The following is a 23,773-nucleotide window of genomic DNA, read 5'->3' on the forward strand; positions in this document are numbered from 1 at the left end:
CAAGATGGAGCACCACCAAATTACTCCAGACAAGTAAGAAACTATTTGGATACTACTTTTCCCAGTCGTTGGTTTGACCGTCGAGGTCCTACAGAATGGCCAGCCCGCTCGCCAGATTTGACACCTTTAGAGTTTTTATGGGGCTATTTGAAGCAAAAGGTGTACGAAACTGAACCTGCTTCAATATTGGATATACGGCAGAGAATAATAAATATTTGTAGAGATATTGACGTTACTGTGTTCGAAAATGTTCGGCCTGAAATATCGGATAGGTTGTTCATATGTTGAGAAGTTCAAGACAATAATTTCGAGCATCTTCTGAACTGACCTCAAGCTTATTACCTCATATTATGTAGTTAAATGTCAATGTATTCAGGCAATTATTAAAAGTTCCGCCATTTTGTAGTTGTTGAAGATATTGACATTATATTCTAAGGTTGTGAAGCATTTGTCGGGAGCTTCAAGAAGATGTGTCACAAGACCCCCCTTTCTATTTAATTTTTTTTCAGATGGCGCCCAATCCCAATCTTGAAAGTTTCATCTGTCAATTTCACTTCAAAATAAAGTATTCATGCATTAATTTCATTATCCCAAATTTCAATTTTTTTGGGTTGACCCGTTCAAAAAATGAAAGGGGGGGCATTAAAGAAATCCACGTTACAATACAAAAAGAGTTGTAGAAAATATGTATCTTTGGGGAACATCAGCGTGGATTGAAAATGAATTCCAGAGTGAACCATCGATGATCACTTGTAAGGAATCTTTGAGAAAGCTAAAAAAGCTATGAACAAACATCATCCAATGAGCTATAACACCGAAGGTTAGTTGATAAACTCTTATCCAGATATTACTCTACTGTACTACTCTAAACCTGCCAAATTTGACATTTTTTCGAAAATCCCCAAAAAACCAGTTTTTTGGAAATTTTTTGAATTGCTAAAAATTTGGACTCTCTACTGTCACTTCCACGTTTTTCCAATTTTTTTAATTTTTCGAATCTTTTGCTCTATCGATTCAAACGAAACATACAAATTTCATAATTTTGATAAATACGAAACTTCAATGTCATATTTCGCCCAGAAAATACACGCATTGGTCTGCTACCAAAAAAAAAACTCACCTCCAGAAATTCGTCTTTGTTGTTGCAGAGTTCATATAGTTTTTCCATTTCATTGTTAAACTGATACATTTCAATGTATGGACGTTAATATATCAGAAATCGAATAAACATATTTCTCATATTCTTATTATACTCTCATTCCTTTTTTTAATAGATTTTTATCCAGTTACAAAATTTTGAAGAAAATCTGTTTTATGTTAACCAGCTGTCGCACCCCTACGAACGACACCTCTCAGAAATCGAAACTTGTGCGAGCTAAGGATTCACAAGATCTTACCTTTTAAGAGCTGTTGTGTAATGTGTTTTTGATCCTCTAAGGATTATTTTCGTTTCGGCAAAGTTTCATTTTCTGGTGATGTTTGGAGTTTAGAACCAGACTGATTTTTTCCGAATTCTGTGTCTCAATTCACAGGGATGGATGATACCATTTACCTGGGTTGCTGCCACTACCTTGCTTGCTCGACCATCTGATTTGGCCCGATTACCTGTGATAGGACCTTTGCGCGTCTCCCCTCTTGTTTATACTACTAAGTCTTTTTTCAATTTCGATAGCGTCTTTGATTGTTCGAGAGTAGAAGTTTTTATTGTTTGCTAGTGTTTTCGTGTTCTCGAAATTGATGTTGTGTTCTGTCGCCAATAAGTCTTGGGAGAAAGAAGACGTGATGACTTTTCCCCTCACTGCTGATTTGTGTTCATTTTTGCGTATGTTGATTTGCTTGTTGATCTGGCCGATGTAAGTCTTGACACGGTATTTCGTAAACTCCTTGAGGCCCCAGTGGTACCTGGATTACGGAGCATGTACCTTATTATACGTTCTGGTACGAATGATGATGCTATATTGTGTTGGCGTAGAATTCTGCTGATTTTGTCAATGGTTCCTTCAATATATGGTAGTATGGTTGTTATGACCGATGTATCTCGGGTTTTCTGCGGTTTCTGTGTGACCTTGAAAGCCGCTTTTATAATTTTCTCTGGGTAGTCATGCATTCGTAGAGTTGTCTCGATGGAGTTCAATTCTTGTTGTCTGTGTTCGTTGTCTGCCAGCCTTCTTGAACGTGTAATTAATATGTTTGCCAATGAGTGGATTCGTTTTAGGTCTTGGTGTGAATTTGCTTCCAGATATTCATTAGAGTGCGTTGCTTTACGATATACCGTGTAACTAAATTTTGACAACGAGTCTTCGAAAAGTAACTTCGAGAAATACTTGTGTGATGTGTGTAGTAAATCGATAAATTCGCCCATCTCGTTGTGAAATGTACGAGACCATGGTTGAACATAGCTATCACGCTGAAAAAGAAACCCTCATCCTTGGCTGACGATGATATATTTCAAAATGAGCATCTTCAAAAATATTTGAATACACGAGATAATTTCTTAAAGTGAATCTCAAAGTGAATTATTTCTGTCTGATCCAATAGAACAACACTCAAAATGCCAGAAATATACAATAAAGTATAAGGGTGAGAAAGGCCACTACAATAATCAAAATTTTTCATTGATAACTCAAAATAAGTATGAAAGAAAAATTCTACATTATTTTCTTCTTGTTTTTGAATGTTAAGTAGATCTACAATACCGTGATATTATGTGATGAGACATATCAAGTGTTTGTTCTGAAAATGTAGCAACTTCATAGGGCCATAAAGCATATTTTCGCCAATTGAACTTATTTATATGGAAAGTTCATATTTCAAATTGGACTTCAATCCAACTCTCCATTTAACGAAATTGGCAGATGTTTCCAAAATGTAACGTAGATGAATGTTCTAGGTGCGGCGGACAAGAATAAATTGACCCTCTACTGGTTTCAGGACACACAGGCAACGAAACAACTGATTAGTGTGTCCTACACGGAACTTCAACATCTTTGATACGGAAAATATACCCGGAAACACACAAGGCAAAAACCTTTATAAAGGGACCGTACCACGAGAGAACTGAAGAACAAACGATAGATCGGCTCAAAATAATTACAAGGCTACTCACTGGACACTGTCCATTGAGAGAACACCTGAAGAAAAGAAAGACCTTAGCTGCAGACAATACAAAAATAGACAGAGTCAGGAGGCAAACACTTGACACGAGACAACCCGAATTATGTCCAGGAGAATATGATACACATTCAGCAAAGGATTTGTATAAGATTGTTGGAATGGAAGTCATAAAAAAGATGTAGAGAAAACTCAGTAAGCCCAAGAAGTTGCAGTGTTTTCCGTAGACTTGTGATGAATGGTGAACAAAATGTAGGACAATTACAATTGAAAATGTTTTTCATGGAAAACAATCATGTTCATTAACGAGTTTCAAAATTTGTATGAGGATTCCAACAAATGGAACTGTTATGTTATGGAACTGGGCGTGTTCATACACACTATGAATACGCCTGATGAAGCTACTGTATACCGAAACACGTGTGGCGGCTTTGTGATTATTTTCCTTCAATTGACTGGCCTATTCGACTATTATTCACAGCAACTGATTGAAAGATATATGGTATGGTGTAAGTTGTTTTCAATTAAATAATCATAAGTGCGTAACAATTGGTTGTCTCGTTATGTATTGCTTTATATCGTCTTTTCTCCTGTGATCTTTAAGTTACTGCTAGAATTCTAATAAATTGATTACCATTAATTCATTGTAAACACTTCAATCAAAAATATTATAAATAATGTCACATAAATAAATCACTTCGCCACATTCAATGAATATTATTCAATATTACTCTTCCTCTATTTTAAGATTTGAAATCCTCAATGTTCCAGAAAATAAAACTCCGAACTACTGATATTCTTTCAATTAGAAAACTGGCTAACATTAGTTGATGTTTACAACTTCTGCTATCCGTATTCAAACAAATGAAAAGAGCGTTTTAAAAATCGTTTTTCAATCATTTCAACGAAAATTATAAGAAATTATTTGAAAAAATATGTGGAATATTTACATATAATCATGTAGATATTCGAATTTCCATTATCAAACCTATCACCAGGTTTGTATTCTTGGAAATTAATAGTGTAAAAACTGTCTTGACAGTAGTTGGTTTATGCCGATTTCAGAACCTCCTACTACCACTTTCAACCTTGAAATGACTTCTAAATATATCACACGAAGTAGCCAGGGTGACTTTGAGGAGGTGTTTTGAGTTTGACATTGAATGACCTTGACCTACGTCACAGGACGCAGGCAAGGTGAGTTTGAGGTAGTGTTTTGGGTTTGACCTTGAATAACCTTCATTCACTTACCATATTTTCGACAAGGTGACTTTGACCTCGAGCCAACCACACGTAATGTCGTGTGTTTGACCTTGAATGACCTTCATTTACGTTACACGACGGAGACAAAATTACTTTGTAGTGTTTCCAGACACCCAGCTTGTGGTTGAGAAGCACTTTCCTCTTCTTCAACCAAGTTCTATATATGTTCGAAGGATCACCATTCCACATTCAGATTGAATAACCCAAAGTACTCGAATAAACGAGTGAAAGTAGTACTGAAAAGTGACAGAGAGTATTACGTCAGGAGTATACTCAGCAATCCAGGTGACCATATTGTATATGTCCATACCATAATTTCACTATATTCGAAATGGATCATTTGAAATTTAATATCGAAAAGATCAATTCTGCAATAATTCAACGAACTGAGGCTATGGAGCAGAAGCCTTCAATATCTTTTATTATCGATAAAGGTTATAAAATTGAGAAGACGTCGATGCTGTCTACGCGATATGGTAAATCCATTCAAGTAGTTTTGTTGGATATGGGTCAAAGTTCTCAGGATTATCCTGGTGTCAAACCCCGTTCACTATTCAAAGTCGATATTTTAGATTGAATATAACTTCAATATCTTTGTAAATAGTAGAAATATTGTATATTATTGTAAAATATGGATTAGCTCCCGCGCTTCAAACATGATCAAATTTCAAGTGATTGCTTTTTTGCAATATAATTTACAAACTGATGAATGCGTTTTATGTATTTTCAGAGTTCTTTCTCCTTAGAACATGTGGATGTAATACTCAGCCGAAGAGTGACCGGAAGCAGTAAATTTGGATTCTGCAATTAGGAGGTTGGCTTGGGAATTAGCCGACTTGAGTTTTGACGATCTTCATTCGTCAAACTTTGATTTGAGTATTTGTTATGATGCTGAACAGGTGCGAAAACTTTTGGAGCTCAGCGAGAAGTATGAGCTTGGTGTGGCACTGTGCCATAAATATTCGTATGGAAGCAGAAATTCGGAAGAGTTCTGTGAGCTAATAATTGAAGCAGACATGAAAAATTTCCTTCACGACATATTCGTCTACCTACCACAGAATATCACAGAGTCCCCAAAGCCGGAAGAATCTTTGTGAATATTGAAATTTGTTGTATATGTTATTATTAAAATCATGTTTCAATTCATATTTGTCTATATCTAATTGTTTGGTAGATAAAAGACAGAAGATAATTATTGAGTGTTTTATTATTTATCAATATCAAATAATCCATGGTGAATTACATGTTGATTACAATTCAGTCTGAACAGAGCCATCAAGGGCATTATAAGATAAAACAGCATCGTGGAGGATGAGTGCATATACTTTGGTGTTTGCTGGAAACTTCACCTTGCGTGTTTTGAATTATATTTTGATGTCAACAATAGATGATTTCATAGCATCGGGTTGGTGGAAGCAGTCAATGATGAATTGTGGATTGTTGCGAAAGTTACCAATATCAATCGTCGGCGCAATCATAGCTTCATCGTAATAGATGCGTTGGAAGTTTTCATATGCATAGTAGGGTGATGAGTCTAACTTCTTGTTAAAATCCAGATTCCAGCGCTCACATGGGTATACTTCCGAGTTTAGAGATAGTAGGATATAATTAATATTCGCAAGTATAAATTTTGTCACAACTTTCGATATATTTTCAGATTGGTCGATGTTCTGAAATCCAGAGGCGAACGCTGATAATATTACCGAGGCAAGTTTCATATAGCACAATATGAGGATTCTAAAGCGGCTTTGAGTAAATTGATGATTTTGAATGGTTAAATGAGAGATGCTGAGTTATAATATCAGAAATTCCGATTCCGTAGTTATCAAATCACGAGTATTATTATGTTTCACGTTCAGCAAGATGATAAATGGAAATTGATGTAGCGGTTGTATCATTTGAAGCGTTATATTCCGACGAATTATAATAATCCACAGAATCGAAAAAAAGCATCTCAGTATACACAAATTTGTTCAAAGTCGAGAAATTGAGCAAGTAATCTGAGTTGGGTGATTGAAAATCATCATGCAAAATATTGAAGTTGAATTTCAAACTATACAACATCGTTGACAAAAATGCACTCATCACTTCTGCATCAGCTGATCAATTGAGTAATGTGGAAAAGCGAATTGGCGTTATAACTGAGTTGATATTTTCACTCAGCGGGTTGTTGAAGATGAACTGTAGAGAACTGAATCCTTAACTTCATCAATTCGAAGAAACCATATAGGAGTAATATGAGTAATGCAAAATGGCAGGTGGTGGAAGAAATACATAAGTCAGCACGACAAAATTTTCACCGTCGAAATACAATGATAAAGGAATTCTCTGTCTTGTGGCAGATGGATTTGATGGAAATGCATAGGTACCTAGTTATCAACTGTTATTCGAAGTATGAGTGGTCAAGACCATTGAGAAACAAAACTGCTGATTCAGTTACTGCAGCTATGGCGAGTATGTTGAAAAATGCAAAGCTTATCCTGAGGAACTTACAGTCTGATAACGGTACCGAGTTTTATAATTCAAAATTTTCACCGTTAATGAGGAAGCACCATATCAATCATTACTCAATATTCAGCACAAAAAAGGCTGCAATTACGGAACGAGTTATCAGTTGAAAAGTTGGCTCTATAGACAATTTTCACTTCAAGGTCATTACAATTGGTTGAATATTCTTCCTAAAATTACCAGTCAGAGATAATGATTGGTCGGAGCGGAACATCCTTTTTGTGGATTTTGGGTAGTCCATACAAGTGAGGGGGCTTTCCGAAAAATAGACTTGGTGTTTTTTCAAAGTCTGGTACAACTTTTTTTCAATTGATGCAGTAGGGTCTCTTACGATCTTCATATATTTTTCTTTCTGAAGCACCTCTTCGATCTTCTGTTCGTAGAGATCAGTATCCATCACAACCGTAGCGTTCCACTTATCTGCAGGTAAGATCTTGATGGTGTTGTCTCTACGTAAAAATCAAAAAGATCAACCGAAAAATAACAATTCTCCGCTCACGGACATAGAGGAATCCTTGTTGAGGAAAGGTCTAAACTTCGTCATTGCACCAACATCTGTGCCCACTTTGGAAATAATAACTGCAGTGGAATCCACCAGTTCGCTTATTGATCAGATCGAGGCAAAAGAATTCAGATGGAAAATCAGAAAACAGCTAGATCGAGAACCAGTTGCAACTTCTAACATCAGCAATGAAGAACGAAGAGCATTAAACGGGCTACGTAGAGACAACACCATCAAGATCTTACCTGCAGATAAGTGGAACGCTACGGTTGTGATGGATACTGATCTCTACGAACAGAAGATCGAAGAGGTACTTCAGAAAGAAAAATACACGAAGATCGTAAGAGACCCTACTGCATCAATTGGAAGGAAGTTGTACCAGACTTTGAAAAAACGCCAAGTCTATTTTTCGAAAAAAGAGAAATCATAGCTAACACCGCACCACACTAAGCCCGCTCACTTGTATAGACTACCCAAAATCCACAAAAATGATGTTCCGCTCAGACCGATCATTAGCTCCAGGGATTCAGCCTCTCAGAACTTGTCCAGATTTTTACTACCAGTAAACCACTGCAAGGTGAAACATCACCTTTTTTGAAAAATTCAAGGCATTTTGTTGAACTACTACGGGAAATCGAAGTCAAAGAGCAGGATCAGAAGCCCACAAGAAGCTCCGAGTCTGGTTGAGATACGTAGACGACACCTCCATAATATGGAATGCAGAACTAGACACTTTTCTGAAGCACATCAACAACATAAGTCCTTCCATCACTTTCACAATGGACAAGGAAGTCGACAACGAATTGCTTTTCTTAGACGTATTGGTGAAGAGGACCGACACTAAATGGGAAACATCTGTATATCGAAAACTCACTCACACAGGACAGTATCTGGACCAGAAATCCAACCACCATCAATCGACTAAGAGAGGAATCATCAAGACTCTACTAGACCGTAATACAAAGAAAGGTCTCGAAAAGAAACTAGGCATCATCAAAAATGACCTTCAACGGAATGGTTACTCTAGAGTGATGGTAGAACAGGCTTTAGCTAGAAGACAGCAAGAGCTTCACAAGGAAGCCTCCTCAACCAGTACTTGTACTTCCCTACATCAGAGGATTATCGGAAAGGATAAGAAGGATTGGATCCAAGTATGACATCAGGAGCTGCTTCAGATCTGGGAACACTATCCGTAGCAGCCTCACGAAAACCAGGCCACCAAACGCGGACTGCGATTCCAAGAATTGCATTTACCGGATACCCTGCGAGTAGGGAGAATCATACATCGGTGAAACTAAGAGTTCATTGAAAGTGCGCATTGCTGGGCACAAGAAACCTTACAGCGAGGAGAAACCAGCAAATCCAGAATGGCAGAGCATGTTTGGACTCATCAACATAACATCAAGTGGGCTCAAGCTGAAATCATCCACAAGGAAAACACTGGTTTAGGAGACAATTCAAAGAAGTCGCCTATTCGTTTTCCAACAACGCATTTAGCCAAGCTAGCGTAGAGATACGTAACATATGGAAACCTCTAATCAAGCGGAAAACGACCAACTCCCGCCAAACAGTCATCTCCCGCTAAAACCAATGAAGTGGAGAGAGGGAAGAGGAGGTAAGTGAAAGCACTCGAGTGACCTATAAATAGTCAGATTTCAAAGTAATAAGTCCAGTTATCACCCGAAGACGATTGTGGATACTGACGATCGAAACGTCGTGACGTAACTTGGTTTGGTATCTTTTAATATTCAATTTTCATTTCTTGTTAATCATATTTTTTAATTTTTTCAATTTTCAGCTTGTATTAATATTTCAATTCTTTTATTTTTTTGGTTGTTGCTTGTATGTAATTTTTTTGTAATTTCAGTTTTTTGTTCAATAAAAATTGTTATTTTTCGGTTATTCTTTTTAATTTTTACAGATTACACAACACAACAAAGTTTTTGTTTCGGGGTTGAAATTAGATGATTTTAATGTATTTCCACGTGTTAAAACCGAAAGTGACCATAAAAATTATATATTAGCTCTTGTTTTCAAGATATAGTATCATTATATTATATATATATATATATATATATATATATATATATATATATATATATATATATATATATATATATATAAATGTATATTGAGTTTTCAACAAATGAAATATTTCATCACCAACAGTTGGTACACATGTTTGTTTACATAACACCCCTCTCATCAGCTGTTCTTAAGTAGTAAACATAACCTATGTGAGTTTGTCAATTGTACGCACGTGGTTGCTATTGAAATTATCGTGTGAAGTTGATTTTTAAATTAATTTAAGTGCTGATCTGAAATGCCTCGAAAGTGTGTGAATTCTGTCGATAGCTTTTGCTATATATGTGGTGAAATAACATTTAAGGCTCAGAAACGTAAAATGACACCTATCGTTAAGACAGCCTATGAACATTATTTTGGTGTGAAAGTTGGGGACCAAGATAAATCATGGGCTCCTCATATATGTTGTAATTCTTGTTCCGTCATATTGCGAGAGTGGCTGAAAAATAAAAACCGGGCAATGGCTTTTGCAGTACCTATGGTTTGGCGTGAGCCTACCAATCATACAGACGATTGTTATTTCTGCTTAACTCCTCCCATTAAGCAAGGTTTATCTATGAAGAAAAGAGGAACGGTTAAATACCCTAATCTCCCATCTGCTCTTCGGCCTGTACCACACTCAGACAATTTGCCAGTCCCTTCTCCACCCCAAAACTATGAAATTTTAGAGGAAGGTGATGAAGACTGTTTAGAAGGAGCAACCCATCCTTCTACATCCTATGACCCTGATTTTGAGGTAAGCGATAGGTCTAGTGATCCGCACAGAATTAGTCAAGCAGAGTTGAGTGACCTTATAAGAGATCTTCGCTTGTCTAAGGAAAAGGCTGAGCTGTTAGGGTCAAGACTACAACAGTGGAATCTTCTAAAACATGATGTGAAAATATCTCAGTACAGACAGCGTCAAAAAGATTTGCTTCCTTTTTTTGAGAAAAAAGAAAACCTCGTAGTTTGTTCTGATGTTAATGGTTTGATGGACTGCTTGAATTTGGATCACACTCCATCTGAATGGAGACTGTTTATAGACTCTTCAAAACTAAGCTTAAAAGCTGTACTTCTGCATAATGGAAATCAGCTACCCTCTATTCCTATAGGTCATGCAGTTCACATGAAGGAAACGTATATAAATATGAAAACACTTCTCCAATCAATCAAATATGAACAACACAAGTGGCACATCTGTGGTGATCTGAAAGTCTTTGCTATACTCCTAGGAATGCAATTAGGGTTCACCAAGTACTGTTGTTTTTTGTGTCTGTGGGACAGTCGGGATAGAAAATCTCACTATAAAAAAATGAACTGGCCTACACGAGACCTAAACCCTAATGAGAAAAATGTAGTTTACGAGCCTCTTGTAGATCCTAAGGATGTTCTCCTTCCCCCATTACATATTAAGTTGGGACTAATGAAAAACTTTGTGAAGGCCATGGACCAGGAAGGACAAGCTTTCAAGTATTTGAGAGCAAAGTTTTCCAGGTTGATTGATGCTAAAGTCAAGGAAGGCATCTTTATTGGGCCTCAAATCCGTGAAATCGTAAATGATCCTGCTTTTGACATGATTTTAACAGGAAATGAAAAAAGAGCCTGGGAAGCCTTTAAGGGGGTTGTACATGGGTTTTTAGGTAACAAAAGAGATGATAACTTCACAGCATTGGTTAAAGAGCTTCTTCAAGCTTACCACCAACTTGGATGCAACATGTCCTTAAAAATTCATTTTCTTCACTCTCATCTTAATTTCTTCCCACAAAACTGTGGAGCTGTGAGTGACGAACATGGAGAAAGATTCCATCAAGACATTGCCTTAATGGAACAGAGATATCAGGGCCGTTGGAATGAAGCAATGCTTGCAGACTACTGCTGGTCTGTGTGTAGGGATGCTCCAGAAGTGTTTTATAAAAGACAAGCTAAACGACAGCGATCTTACAATGAATCGGATGGACTTAATTGAAATTTGGTGGTACAAACTTCTTTTATTTGTCAAAACACTAAGAATAATGTTTTTTTTCATTAATTTTGTACTTAAAATATTCTAAAAGAAACATAACAATATTGTTTTATGTACTTTCACTTTTCACGTATAGTATAACTACTCTTTAAGATTAAGTACTGTGTATCTCAAAAACCAGAGCTAATAAAAATTTTTCATTGTTATTTTCGTTTTTATCACCCCAAAATTAGTAGAAATTGACTAATTTAATGTAGGAAACATTCAAAAAATATTTTTTTGTTGTGTTGTGTTATTTTAGGGATTTCCAATCAATTTATGTTACATTAGACAATGGAATTCCGAACTGATGAAATACAAATGTCCTTATACCTCTTCAATATTGTTAGATTGATCAACAATTTGATTTTGGCCGTTGAAATACTCCACCTCTAATATTTCCCACGTCTGAAGTATGTACCTCCCAAACAACTCCATGTTCACTTTCAAGGTATATGATGGAACTGGCCGATACTTGATGAGAATCCATAACTAACGTATTCAAAAAACACTTTATTGTGAGATTTTCACAAAACAGTTTTACAAAAACGCAACACGTGTTTCGCCATACAATAGCTTCTTAAGGCGTGTCTTTACTAACAGTTACCTTGGCTACTTTGTGTAACGCATTTAGAGGTCATTTCGAAGTTAAGAGTGGTGGGGAAGGTTCTGAAATCGGCACACTACTACAACAGCTCATCGAGATTTGTATTCCTAGAGTTACTTTTCGAACATTCTAGAATGAGTAATGAGTAAAAAGACAATGAGTAAAAAGACAAGGCATTTATGAAGTAAAGACAAGGCGTTTATGAGGTGAGAGTTGCTTTAGAAAAAAATTAAGTCGAAAACAAGAACTATGGAGGATGGTTTTGATTATTTCACAGCGATCGTATCAGTGAAAACTCAACATGAATAATGACGTACAGTGATGTATCAAATAGATGAAATATTGACTGATGTACAATATTGTTTCATTTTTTTTTATTGTTTTATAAAACTATATCAATTCATTATTATAGATTTCAGTTATCTAAGAATCCACTACAAACTGATAAATATAAAACAGAACATTATATCAAATCTTTTATAACTTTCTGATTTAATAATTTCTTTAAACTTTAATTTCAAATTTGTTTAATATTTTATGGAATGAAAACAAACAAGTCCACTGAAATCGACGGAATCTCTTCTGAAACACTGGAATCCATCTTTTTTTTTATATAGGAGCCATTGACATTTATTTTTAACAAATATATGGAAAATAGTGTCTGGCCAACATCTTTCAAAAAAACTATAATAACCCATTATTTTAAAAAGGCGATGAGACGAACATTATCAACTACCGACCCAATCACTCACTACACACCTGAACAAAGTATGTCTCAAAATATAATATTATATCTGACCGTCAATTTGAGTTTCGTGAACAATTACCTACCCAAGACGCAAGCTTAGCTCTTCTTTCCGAAATATCATCTGCTCTTAATGAGATATTGGTATACGAGGTGATGCTCTAAACTTGTTCTATCTCGCCAATAGACTTCAGTGTGCAAAAATAGATGACATTTTGAGTGATATATAAGAAACTGTTATAGGAGTCCCCCAAAGCACAGGTCTGGAACCAATTGTATTCAACATATATGTTGAAACAGGAGCAGGGGTAAAATATTGGGCTTCGCAGATGATACAGCCATTTTTTACAAGACAAATAGCTGGGAGCAACTGGAACATTTAGTTCAATCAGATTTGGTTTTGATTAAAAATTGGCTCGAACATCGATTATTGGCAGTGAATCTGGAGAAAACACACTATATACCTTTCAGTTGCAATGATTCTAGCAAACCTTGTTTTTCAGTACTGAATATTGATCAATATGTAATACTTCCCGAAGCTAAAGTGAAATATTTAGGACTAATAATAGATACACATCTTAAATGCGATGCTCATATTCAGTAGGTATATTTATAATAAGTTGCGTTGCATACTTTTTAAATTTGAATTTTTAGTAAAAATATTAACCTCAAAATTTTGTACCATGCACTTGTAGCCAGTAACCTGAGCTACGGAATTGCTTGAGGAACCTACCATACGCACTTTCGCCCTCTTGAGGTGCTCCAAAACAGGTTCCTGAAATTAATATTGTCCTAACCACCTTATTATTCAACTGAAACTCTGTTCAACGAAGAAAAAGTGTTTGATATTCGCCAGCTCTATTATTATAATATTATCATACACCCGTAAAAAAATGATCATGTTATTCCCCAGACACAAAAATCAATTTTCCAACACTCTTATACTTACCTGGCTCCGAAACTGTTTAATACTATTCCTGAGGATATTCACTTGTTTAAAAAAATTTGGATTATTCATTTTTTCTCAACCTAGGATAGTAGTTTCCGATTTTGTTGACATAAAAAAAAATTGAATTCAATGTACATGATTAGGTACTATCATTTCAATTAGGAAACCACACACTACATCGTTTTATTTATATTATATATTTTAATGTGTTCCAATTATTGTGCCAGTTTCTTCTACTAGTATATTATGTATGTATATTATTTGAAAATTTTACTTTTATTTACATTGTATTTTACGTTGTGTAACTGAAATTGCCACTAACGATAGTTATATCTTGAACTCTTATATATCCTTTTTACTATCATTACTGTAATAGATTTAACTTTATTTCCATATATTATATCTGTGTTTCAATCAATTTTTGAAATTGTATTTCTTTATTCAACTATTACTATTATTATTTTGTTGTGTGAAATCTTTCAAATGAATGATTAAAGTTGTTTTTATCATTTTATACAATGGAAATCCAAACATTGGACATTCTATAAGAAGCATTATCAGCCGCATTCTAACGAAATGTCATTCACATATCTTTCTTCCGGTCATAAACAAAAGTAAAGTAGTCGTACACTAGTATGAAATAACTACTTTTTCGGCGGAGTTAACCATTTCGAGGCTTTGAGCGGCAGGTCTATAGGGCCCATTACGCGTTCAGTAATAATGTCATTCCAGCATCATTATTAAAAATGGTCCCGTAACTCCCTGTCATTATTTTTCGTATCTTACATGTTCATTATTATTGATGTTTTGTTTTTATCATTATTATGTTTTGGGTGGCGTAGAAATCACTTAGACTGTGTTTTTATCGATTAGGTATGGATTTTATGAAAAAAAAGATGTCTAGCTATAATTATTGCATTATAAGTATGAACCGTTCTGTTAAACGTCGTTACTGAATGAAGGAATGGTTAAAAACGCGAAAACTATTCACATTTAGTGTTACTGAGGGAAATAAGTGATACGAAGGAAGTGAGTGATTATAAAAATAATTTCAATTCTAACACGAAAAAATACGATTATGAGGAACATTTTACCAGATAATGAAAGATTAGCTTCAACTCTTAGCCACTGGAAGATGCTTTGATGATTTGAAATTTTCAATGCAATGTCACCGGCTTCAATAAGTACAGCTGTTCTTGAAATCTATGGAGTACTTATATCTGTACTTCAAGAATATACGTTGCTTTTTATCATTTAAACGGTCAGTGACGGATGTACGAAACTATACAAGAACTGATATTCGAAAGTAATTTATTGAAATGAAACACGTATGCTGGTGATTTACAAAATAAAACTGAAGAAAAAATTATAAGGGTGTAAAATTAGTATAAAATGTCCTCAGTTCATCTCCAACATGTGACAATTCTTCCTTAGCTTTAGTAGTTGATGAAGCTAAACAGAGGCATTTCTTTGTGGATAGGTGTCCTCATTTATTCTTACGGAGTATCTGTGTAGATTTCCCATAGTAGCCTCAAACAAGATATCATTTATTGCCTTTTCGGCAAATAAACGTTGTTGATATTCCAGTGTCTGTAGCTTCTCACTCCATACTTTTATTACTGCACAGACACCATCTCGAGAAGGTTCTTTTGCCTTCTGAAGATATGTACAAGCCATGGATAGGAGTTCATTCTGTTTGGCAAGGTGCCCAACTTTTCGAACTCTTTTAGGTGGTGGTGCAAATGGCGCCGGCGTAATTGAAGATCGAGACGGTCCTGCATTCTGTGGTGCTTGTGATGGAGTATTACTATCTTTATCTGCATTTTGTGACTCATTATCAGGTACAGACTAAAAAGAAAAAACCCATTTAGACTTTTGTTTTAGTTTCCAAGTAAGAGTGAAGACTGGGCTGGCATCGCGAATGACTTTGAAAACCTACATCAATTCTGGAATTGTTTAGGATCAATTGGTGAAAAACATATCGCTATAAAAAAGCCAGTAAAGTCGGGTTCATTATACAATTATAAAGGATCTTATAGCATTGTATAGCTGGCAGTTGTAAATGCTAAAAAGGGATTCATCGTGGTAAAAGTTGGAGTTAATGGGCGAATATCTAATGGACGAGTTCTATTTCACTCAAAATCTGGAGAACTACTGCAGCATAACTTACCAAAATCTATTCCACTTGCAAATGATGAATATTTTCCATGTTTTTGTTGCAGATAAGGCTTTTGCTTCAGGAATGCATTTAATGAAGCCGTACTCTCAAAAATTTTTAAATGAAGCTTGACAAGAACATAACAGAAGATTATCACGTGGTCGTGTTGTTGTAGAAAATTCATTTGGAATGCTAGCTTTCAAGTTCGAAATATTCCAAAAAGCAATGAATCTCAAAACAAAGAAGGCTACTGTGGTAACAATGGCTTGGAGTTATTTACATAATTTTCTAGCAAAAGAAAGAAAACAATTCTATTTTGATTCGGGTGAGAGGATCTCTGACGAATGTAACCTTGCAAATTTACATAGAAATAGTACCTTGAGCGCGAAAAGAAATTCGAGAAAATTTTTGTGAATATTACAATACTAAAGGTAAAATTCAATACGTAGGAACTCCCATGGAATCCCAGTACAATAAATATTTACTCATTATACTTTTGTGTAAATTAATAAATATGTATATGAAATGAGAAATTCGTATGTTATTAAAAATTTTCTTACATACTTTATATTACTTACTATTTTTACGAAAATTAATAAATAGGTATACTTTTTGCACTCACCTCATTGAACGAAGTGCTTGCGTTGACAGGTTGTTTCCATGTGCAGAGAAATTCTAAAGCGTAGAATACCCACGAAGACGGTTTATATACTTCATCCGTACCATTTCGGGATCGCTTCGATGTAACAATTTTTTTCAGTTCTTTACGGTAATTCGACCTCAACGTGTTTATTTTTCTCCTGACGTCAGGAAGCTTTGCTTCTGGTTTCAATTTTTTGTAAATGACCAACAACTTATTTAGAGCTGCGTTTCTTTTTGTTTTGTTCTTATAAATATCAAGTGACGAATTCCATAATTCGGGAAGGCTTTCATAAGTTTCTATGAAATTACGAAGAATTTCTTCCCTCGTTGAATCATATACCTCTTCTGTCTGCTGTTCAGCAGACACCTCGCTTAGCCGTACATCAACCACGTCGTTTTTGGTGTGTTCACTTTCAGTTTCACTAGCCCCAGATCCTTCCATCTTACTTCCACAATGCTCACTGAAGTACTGAACTGAGTAATGACGAAATAATGATGCCCTCGCTTTACATTACACGATCATTATAACAGATTGTATCCCCTCTCCCTGCTAAGAATGATGTTCGACAATCAAAAAGGGCCATTACACGTTCAATAATAATGTCATTCCAGCAGATCATTGCAGAAACAGCTTTACTAAAAATTTTACTGGCATTCCCTGTTCCCTGTCATTATTTTCCGCACCTTACAGATTCATTATAACTGATATTATTATTTCACCATTATTATGTTTCGAGTGGCGTAGAGTTCACATAGACTGTGTTTTCATCGATTATGAAAGAAAGAAAAACACATGTCCAGCTATAATTATTGCATTGAGTGTGAACCGTTCTGTTAAATGTTGTTACTGGATAAAGGAATTGATAAAAAACGCGAAAATTATTCACATTTAGTGTTACTGAAGGATATTAGTGACACGAAGGAAGTGGGTGATTATAAAGATTATTTTCGTATGAATGACGACACTTTCAATAAATTATCGCGAATGAACCAACCAGTTCTAACATGAAAAATACGGTTATGAAAGATTGGGTTCAACTCTGAGATACCTAGCCACGGGAAGAAGCTATGAGGATTTGAAGTTTTCAATTGTAATGTCACCGGCTTCAATAAGTACAGCTGTTCTTGAAATATGTAATGTTCTTGAACTGAATAATGACGAAATAATGATGCCCTCACTTCCACGATCATTATTACTGACTGTATCCTCCCCCCTGCAAAGAATGATGCTCGAAAATCAAAATATCCGGATATGCTTCATTTACCTTTACACGTTCATTATTGATGTCATTATTTCCAGGTAAAGACATTATTATTGAATTTTTGATGATTGATAAGAGATGAAATTTATAAATTAATAAATTTCAAGCTACAATACTATAAATAATGTGTGTTTAAAAAATAATGTGAATTTTTATTTTTCAAAAAATATTTATTTATTCATCAAATTTTTATTTTGTCGCCTTCAAAGAAATCCCGCTCATATATAATACACGCATGCTAGCGTTTTTTCCAATCCACGAAGCAGTTCTGACACCCACTTTTTGGTATGTCCTTGAGCTATCTCAGCGATTCGGATTTAATCTCTTCGATCGTCGCAAAAGGCCGTCTTCTCATGTGTTTTTTCAATCTTAAAAACAGAAAAAATGAGAATATTGTAACTGACAATGATGTTCATTGTCGTACTGACATTTTTTCTCATTTTTATAAACAAAAAATAACTTAACAAACCTTATCGGGTTGTTTGTATTGTCATATGGCAGATAAAAAGGAATATTTGTAGAAATATCGATATTAATGTGTTTGTCTTCAGGAAATTATTAAATGTTCCACCATTTCGTAGTAGGTGAAGATATTGACTTCATACTCAAGGGTTGTGAAGCATTTTACAGGAGCTTCAAAAAGATGTGTCACAAGATCACCCTTTTCATTTAATGTTTTTCCCAGATGGCGCCCAATCGCATTCTTGAAAGTTTCATCTGTCAATTTCACTTCAAAATAAAGTATCCATGCATTAATTTCATTATCCCAAATTTAAATTTTTTGAGTTGACTCGTTCAAAAAATAAAAGGGGGGAGCATTAAAGAAATGCACTGTATAGATAGATAATTCAACAATGTTTAGTGCTCAAGTTGATTGAAATACGACGATCTTATCCGCACATCATCGAGGCGGTGGTTCTATCCATGCGAAACTAAGAAGCTTTCATCGAAAACACTGGCAACACTGCCTGACAGTAAAAACGTTTAACACTTCGTTAGCTGGCTGCTGAGTAGCATAACTCACCAAAGGCCTCAAATGTGGGATGGCCATCCTTGCTTATTTTCTTTTATTATTTTTTTTTTTCGTAGTGTGCGCTGGTCAGGCCCTATCCCCCGAAGCTCCGATACATTCGGGAGGGCGCGCCAGCATTATCAACCAATGGCCACTCCCCATACCGTGGGGTAAGTGATCATTGGGTCCGAGAATCATGTGCCCTGAGCAAGCGCAGTGAGCCAAGAATGACAGTCTTCTGCATCTGTGTGGCTAAGATTTCGACCTTAGTGCGGCAAGCCGGTATTATTTTAAGATTCGAGAGTAGAGAGGACATCATTCCACCAAGGACTCCAATAATCAGAACAACCATCTTGAGAAAGTGATCTGGATAGAGTCTGCGGAGTTCGAAGAGAAAATCTCGATATTATTTTTTTTTCACTGTAGTGTGCGCTGTTCAGGCCCTATCCCCCGAAGCCCCGATACATTCGGGTGGGCGCCCCAGCATTATCAACCAATGACCACTCCCTCAACCAATGACCACTCCCCACACCGTAATATTACTATTATTATTATTATTATTATTCGCAGAAAAAGCTTTTCAATATATTGTTTGTGGGAATCGATTATTATTCTCCCCCACTTCAAAGTTATTTCATTTATTCAATGATTTGATGAAATCCCACCAACCCTGTTCCTTTAACATTCCTTTCATTCATAGCATAGTGTGGTTTATACAGGATTTGTGTTGAGAAACTGGCCCGCAAAATATTTTTAAAATGCGATTACACACGTAGACCCGACGTAGTCAGGCGTATTATTCAACGCTACGCTGTGAAAATTATGCGTTGTCTCTTAAGAATTAACGCAGATGAGCGAATGCGAGTGTGTGTGGGGGTTGGCTCATAAGAGACAATGTATACGTATGGTCTTTCATTAGATGCTTCCTACCTTTAAATTTGAATAAAACAAAGTGTGTGTGAGATATCATCGAAATTTTTTCACCGTTTGAATATGTCATAGAGTATAACATCGTTCAAATGTCCGTCACGGCTTCTCTGGGTGGAGCGCATCCGAAAAGTCCAACTTTCCGTGACTGGGGCATAAGTCAGGCTGAATTTGACGGATGGCATGGGTTATGTTGGCTTTGAGGACCGCTGTGGTTTGTGGACCCAGTCCAACTGGGTCAAATCGCACGATTTCGTGGGATGACTGTGCCCTCAAATCGCTCATGCAGAATATCCTGTTGAAACCACATGTCGTTGGTGTCTAGATTATCCAAATCAGATCAGAAAATGTTGGTAATCATCTATTTATACGTTAACAGTAATGGCCTGGTCAATGTCATTTTCAAAGAAATAAGGACCGATGATGCCGCCGTCCCAAAATCCACACCAAACAGTGACTTTTTCGGGATGCAGTGGACGCTCTTGGATCTCATATAGATTGGTATCGTTCCAAATTCAACAATTTTGTTTGTTCATGTACTCATTCATCCAGAAATGGGCCGCATCGCTGAAGATAATTTTTCGATAAAAATTGGGGTTAGTCACTCATTCAGTGAATACACGTCGTTGTCTATGATCGGTAACCTTCAGTTCCTGGGTCAGTTGAATTTTGTACGGGTGCAGGCCTAAATCACGGCTCAAAATTCGCCAAGTTGTGATCTGCGAAAGGTCGAGTTTTTGTGAGCGACGCGACCCATTTTATTATTTACACGTGTTGTTGAATGCCATATCCGTCTAGGGTGATTTGGCAAAAAGACTGAATAAATGACAACTTCTTTGACAGTTGTAGCTTCAACAAGATAGCCGTTATCAATTGTCAAAGTTTGGAAGTCCCTGTTGGAAGACCCTACACCTATATTTCAACTACGCCCGTCTCAACTTGGCGCATTGAATTATACGTCCGTGTACATTGGATCCTAAGCGGAATTCGCTTCACGCTTCAAATTCAACTTTCCAATGTTTTTAGATTTCAAAAATACGATTCAGTTGTTTGAATTTTTGTTGGAGAATATAGCTGAAATATGCATGCCTTTAATTCACGCTATTTGGAAGAGAAAGGTATAAAACTTATCTTTCATATAGTACTTTCGAATCAGTTAATTCAAAAATTCAGAATAACTCCTCAGTATAACTAATTGCCATTGAATCATTTTTGAATTTGTCTCATATAATGGAAAAACTATTTGTGTTAATGATTATGATAACCTTTATAATCTTTTTCCACTTGTTTACAACACATTTTGATGTGGTTTTCCATTACATGTCACAAATATTTAGATGAAACAGTAGAAACACTCACTGGTAAATATGAATAGTCCGTGGTCTTTCTTCATACTCGTCTTAAGCTGACTCATATTTTTTAAGGTATGATGCTTTCACCTAATAACACATAGCTTCCAGAAAATAATATACCCACTGGCACTGCTTACAATTGACAGATAAACCTTTGACCGAATTCACAACATCTGGCTAGTTTATTGTCGGAGACATCGATGTAAGCTAAATGGAGTTAGTTGTATACTACAAAAATTCAGTCATCTGAATAATGTTCGAATTCATTCGGGTGGTGGAATATTTTGAATAGAAAAACAATTGACAAAAACTTTCCTTTATCATTTCAAGTCTCAATTAGAATTTTTCAAATAAATTTTTTTTAAGTAGGTAACAAGTAGGTACTGTAGGTATGAAGGTATTATTGTGGAATAAATTGTAGATACTAGAAAATTGCGAAAGAATAATTTTTCAAAGAAATTGATTCCTCATAGAAAAGAGTTCAATTTTGAGTGAAGCAATTACGTGGAAATGATATCCAATTACTGTCACTCAGAGTTTGATACCGATATTTCAAAATGGCTTTCCCAATCAATGAGTTCAAAATGAGAGAATTGTTTTGAATGCATCAACTTCAACTGACAGTAGCCGTATTTTCATTATTTACATTTGGGTATGGATACTATCCTTTCTGCTTTCGTCGATGGTAAATCGCATAGCCCTTGCGCGACTCTCCATGAAATCGATTTCATATTCTACTTCATCATTCAACTACAAGTATTGCGATCAGGACCGGCTTAGTAGTATGGTAACGCAGTTATCAAAAATTTAACAAAGAAAGAAAAGTATAATATTTCAAGTACTCATTCCGAATGACTAGATCTAGCTGGTAGAATATTCACAAATGATATATTGAAATGACAATATAGTAGTAGAGAAGACAAACAAACTGAACAATTAAAAAATGTAAAATTTCCCGGTCAAACATAACTGTGTTAAAGCTATTTTCCGGTTTTGTTATCCATGGTCTGTGAGTTTTTGGGCCATCCAAGAAAATGATTAAGGCCTTCGCAGCCGAGGTTTTCAGTATCACTATTTTCCTGGTTTGAAGGCTGTGGATTTTTGGAATTTATTTCTTCTGAACTAAACGATGTTTAGATTTGTGTGACTTCGAAACTTGGTCAGTCATAGCAGATCACTAAGAAGTCTTCTTCTCACCTGCCACAAGTGAAAAATCTTGAGGTTGTAATAGTGACAGGCTTGTCATCTTTTCTAAAACACTTCGTCTTCTCCACCTTGATAGATCATAGGATTATTCATTCATGAAGATAGTTTTACATAGGTTGCAGCTATTTACCTAATGCAAATAAGTATTTAGATAAAATGAACTTCTTGAATGTATTTTCAGAAATGAATATTCCTCATTGAAAATACTAGGTACACAACATAATTGGTGAAACGCTCAATTTCAATTTCTCCTCTCCGACAGTCAACAGTGTCGGAAACACATCTCTTCCGTCAAAATGACAAATTAGAAATATCTGAATGACAGATCATTCATACTGCTTTAAAACTGAATCTAGTTATTTTGATCCCAGCAAGTTCACTAAGTAACTTTCAGTTTTAAATTTAAAAATGGTCATTTGGGTACTACTTTACTTGGTATTCTGTGAATACACATAAAAATTCAGCACATGTTCTTACTCATGTGTCAAAAGTGACTTTTGAATTCACACACACGATGAAAGAAGAACTAACAAGTATTTGATCAACCCCAGTTATTGGGTGAGCTGTTTCAGTCTGAGGCTGAATAAGGTTAAATTTGTGATACTCTGAACAGGCCATCAAAATCTGAGCGGTTCCCTACTTTGAGAACCGATTATTCCCAAGAGGATTAGATTGCACCAGAATATACTAGTTGAAAAATTATTTGTCTATTATGTAATGCTTCAACCATTAAAAGTTGTTTCGATAGGTTAATGTCAATGTTGATGTTAATGCCAATATTAAAGTTAATATTAATGTTAATGTAAACATACCCATTTGTTTCGACCCTCCATGTATCCAAACAGTGGTGCAAGACTGAAACAAAAAAGCATTATTTAACTCAACTATCCTTAAAGGATGAGCGTGAGTAAGTGAAAGCATCTCTCCTCATCGACACAGAACTCAGTTCTCGAATGTCAAAGATAAACGAGGCTCCCCAAGGCGGTCAATTTCAAAGCCAAGCGTCAGCATTGACCGCCGACAAGATTCGTCATATGTCTTTCACTGCAAAATAAATAGGTGAGAACCAGAGGAAACAATGAATTGATTATAATATTCCGAAACAACGATGTCCGCCATTGAGGATGATAGTGTTCCATGTAAGTGAAATTTTATCACTATATATACTATATTGTATATTCCATAAACGAATGTTTGAATTACAAAATGAACAGGATGAAGTGTTTCTGGTATATCGAAAGTACTTCTTCTTTCATGTAATTTAATGTTTATATAAAATATGTTGTTTCGAGAGGGCTTTTTCTTCCAGTTTGTATCTGAAACAAATTTCTATGCATGATCTACACATCTCTTCATCAAGAGTTTATTTTGAACTAAATTGCTGTCTTCCTTCCTCTGGAAATGTTTCACTTTTTTGTGTGAAGAAAGAATACTAATACTATTTTCTGTAAGATTTTCATTCA

General features: G+C 35.6%; 1 protein-coding gene across 2 annotated transcripts in view; it reads right to left on the reverse strand.

Annotated features, from left to right (window-relative positions):
* Positions 1–21,355, reverse strand: part of eas (ethanolamine kinase 1) — a 60,682-nt gene extending 39,327 nt beyond the window's left edge. The window contains exons 1-3 of one of the 2 annotated variants that reach the window (XM_074182346.1): positions 21,112–21,355; positions 16,532–18,181; positions 14,997–15,599 (exon numbers count right to left, since the gene is read on the reverse strand). In XM_074182346.1, the coding sequence (XP_074038447.1) occupies positions 15,204–15,599; positions 16,532–16,993 (858 nt within the window). In that variant the 5' untranslated portion in view covers positions 16,994–18,181; positions 21,112–21,355 and the 3' untranslated portion in view covers positions 14,997–15,203. Of the gene's footprint in view, positions 1–14,996; positions 15,600–16,531; positions 18,182–21,111 lie in introns of those variants that run through there. The other variant, XM_074182343.1, reaches the window with a different exon arrangement.
* Positions 21,356–23,773: the final 2,418 nt, after the last annotated feature.

The sequence above is a fragment of the Leptinotarsa decemlineata genome, unplaced genomic scaffold (genome assembly GCF_025532065.1).
Source record: "Leptinotarsa decemlineata unplaced genomic scaffold, Ldec_3_MD MMD2_tig00026328_RagTag_RagTag, whole genome shotgun sequence".
In the NCBI taxonomy this organism is placed as follows: Eukaryota; Metazoa; Arthropoda; class Insecta; order Coleoptera; family Chrysomelidae; genus Leptinotarsa; species Leptinotarsa decemlineata.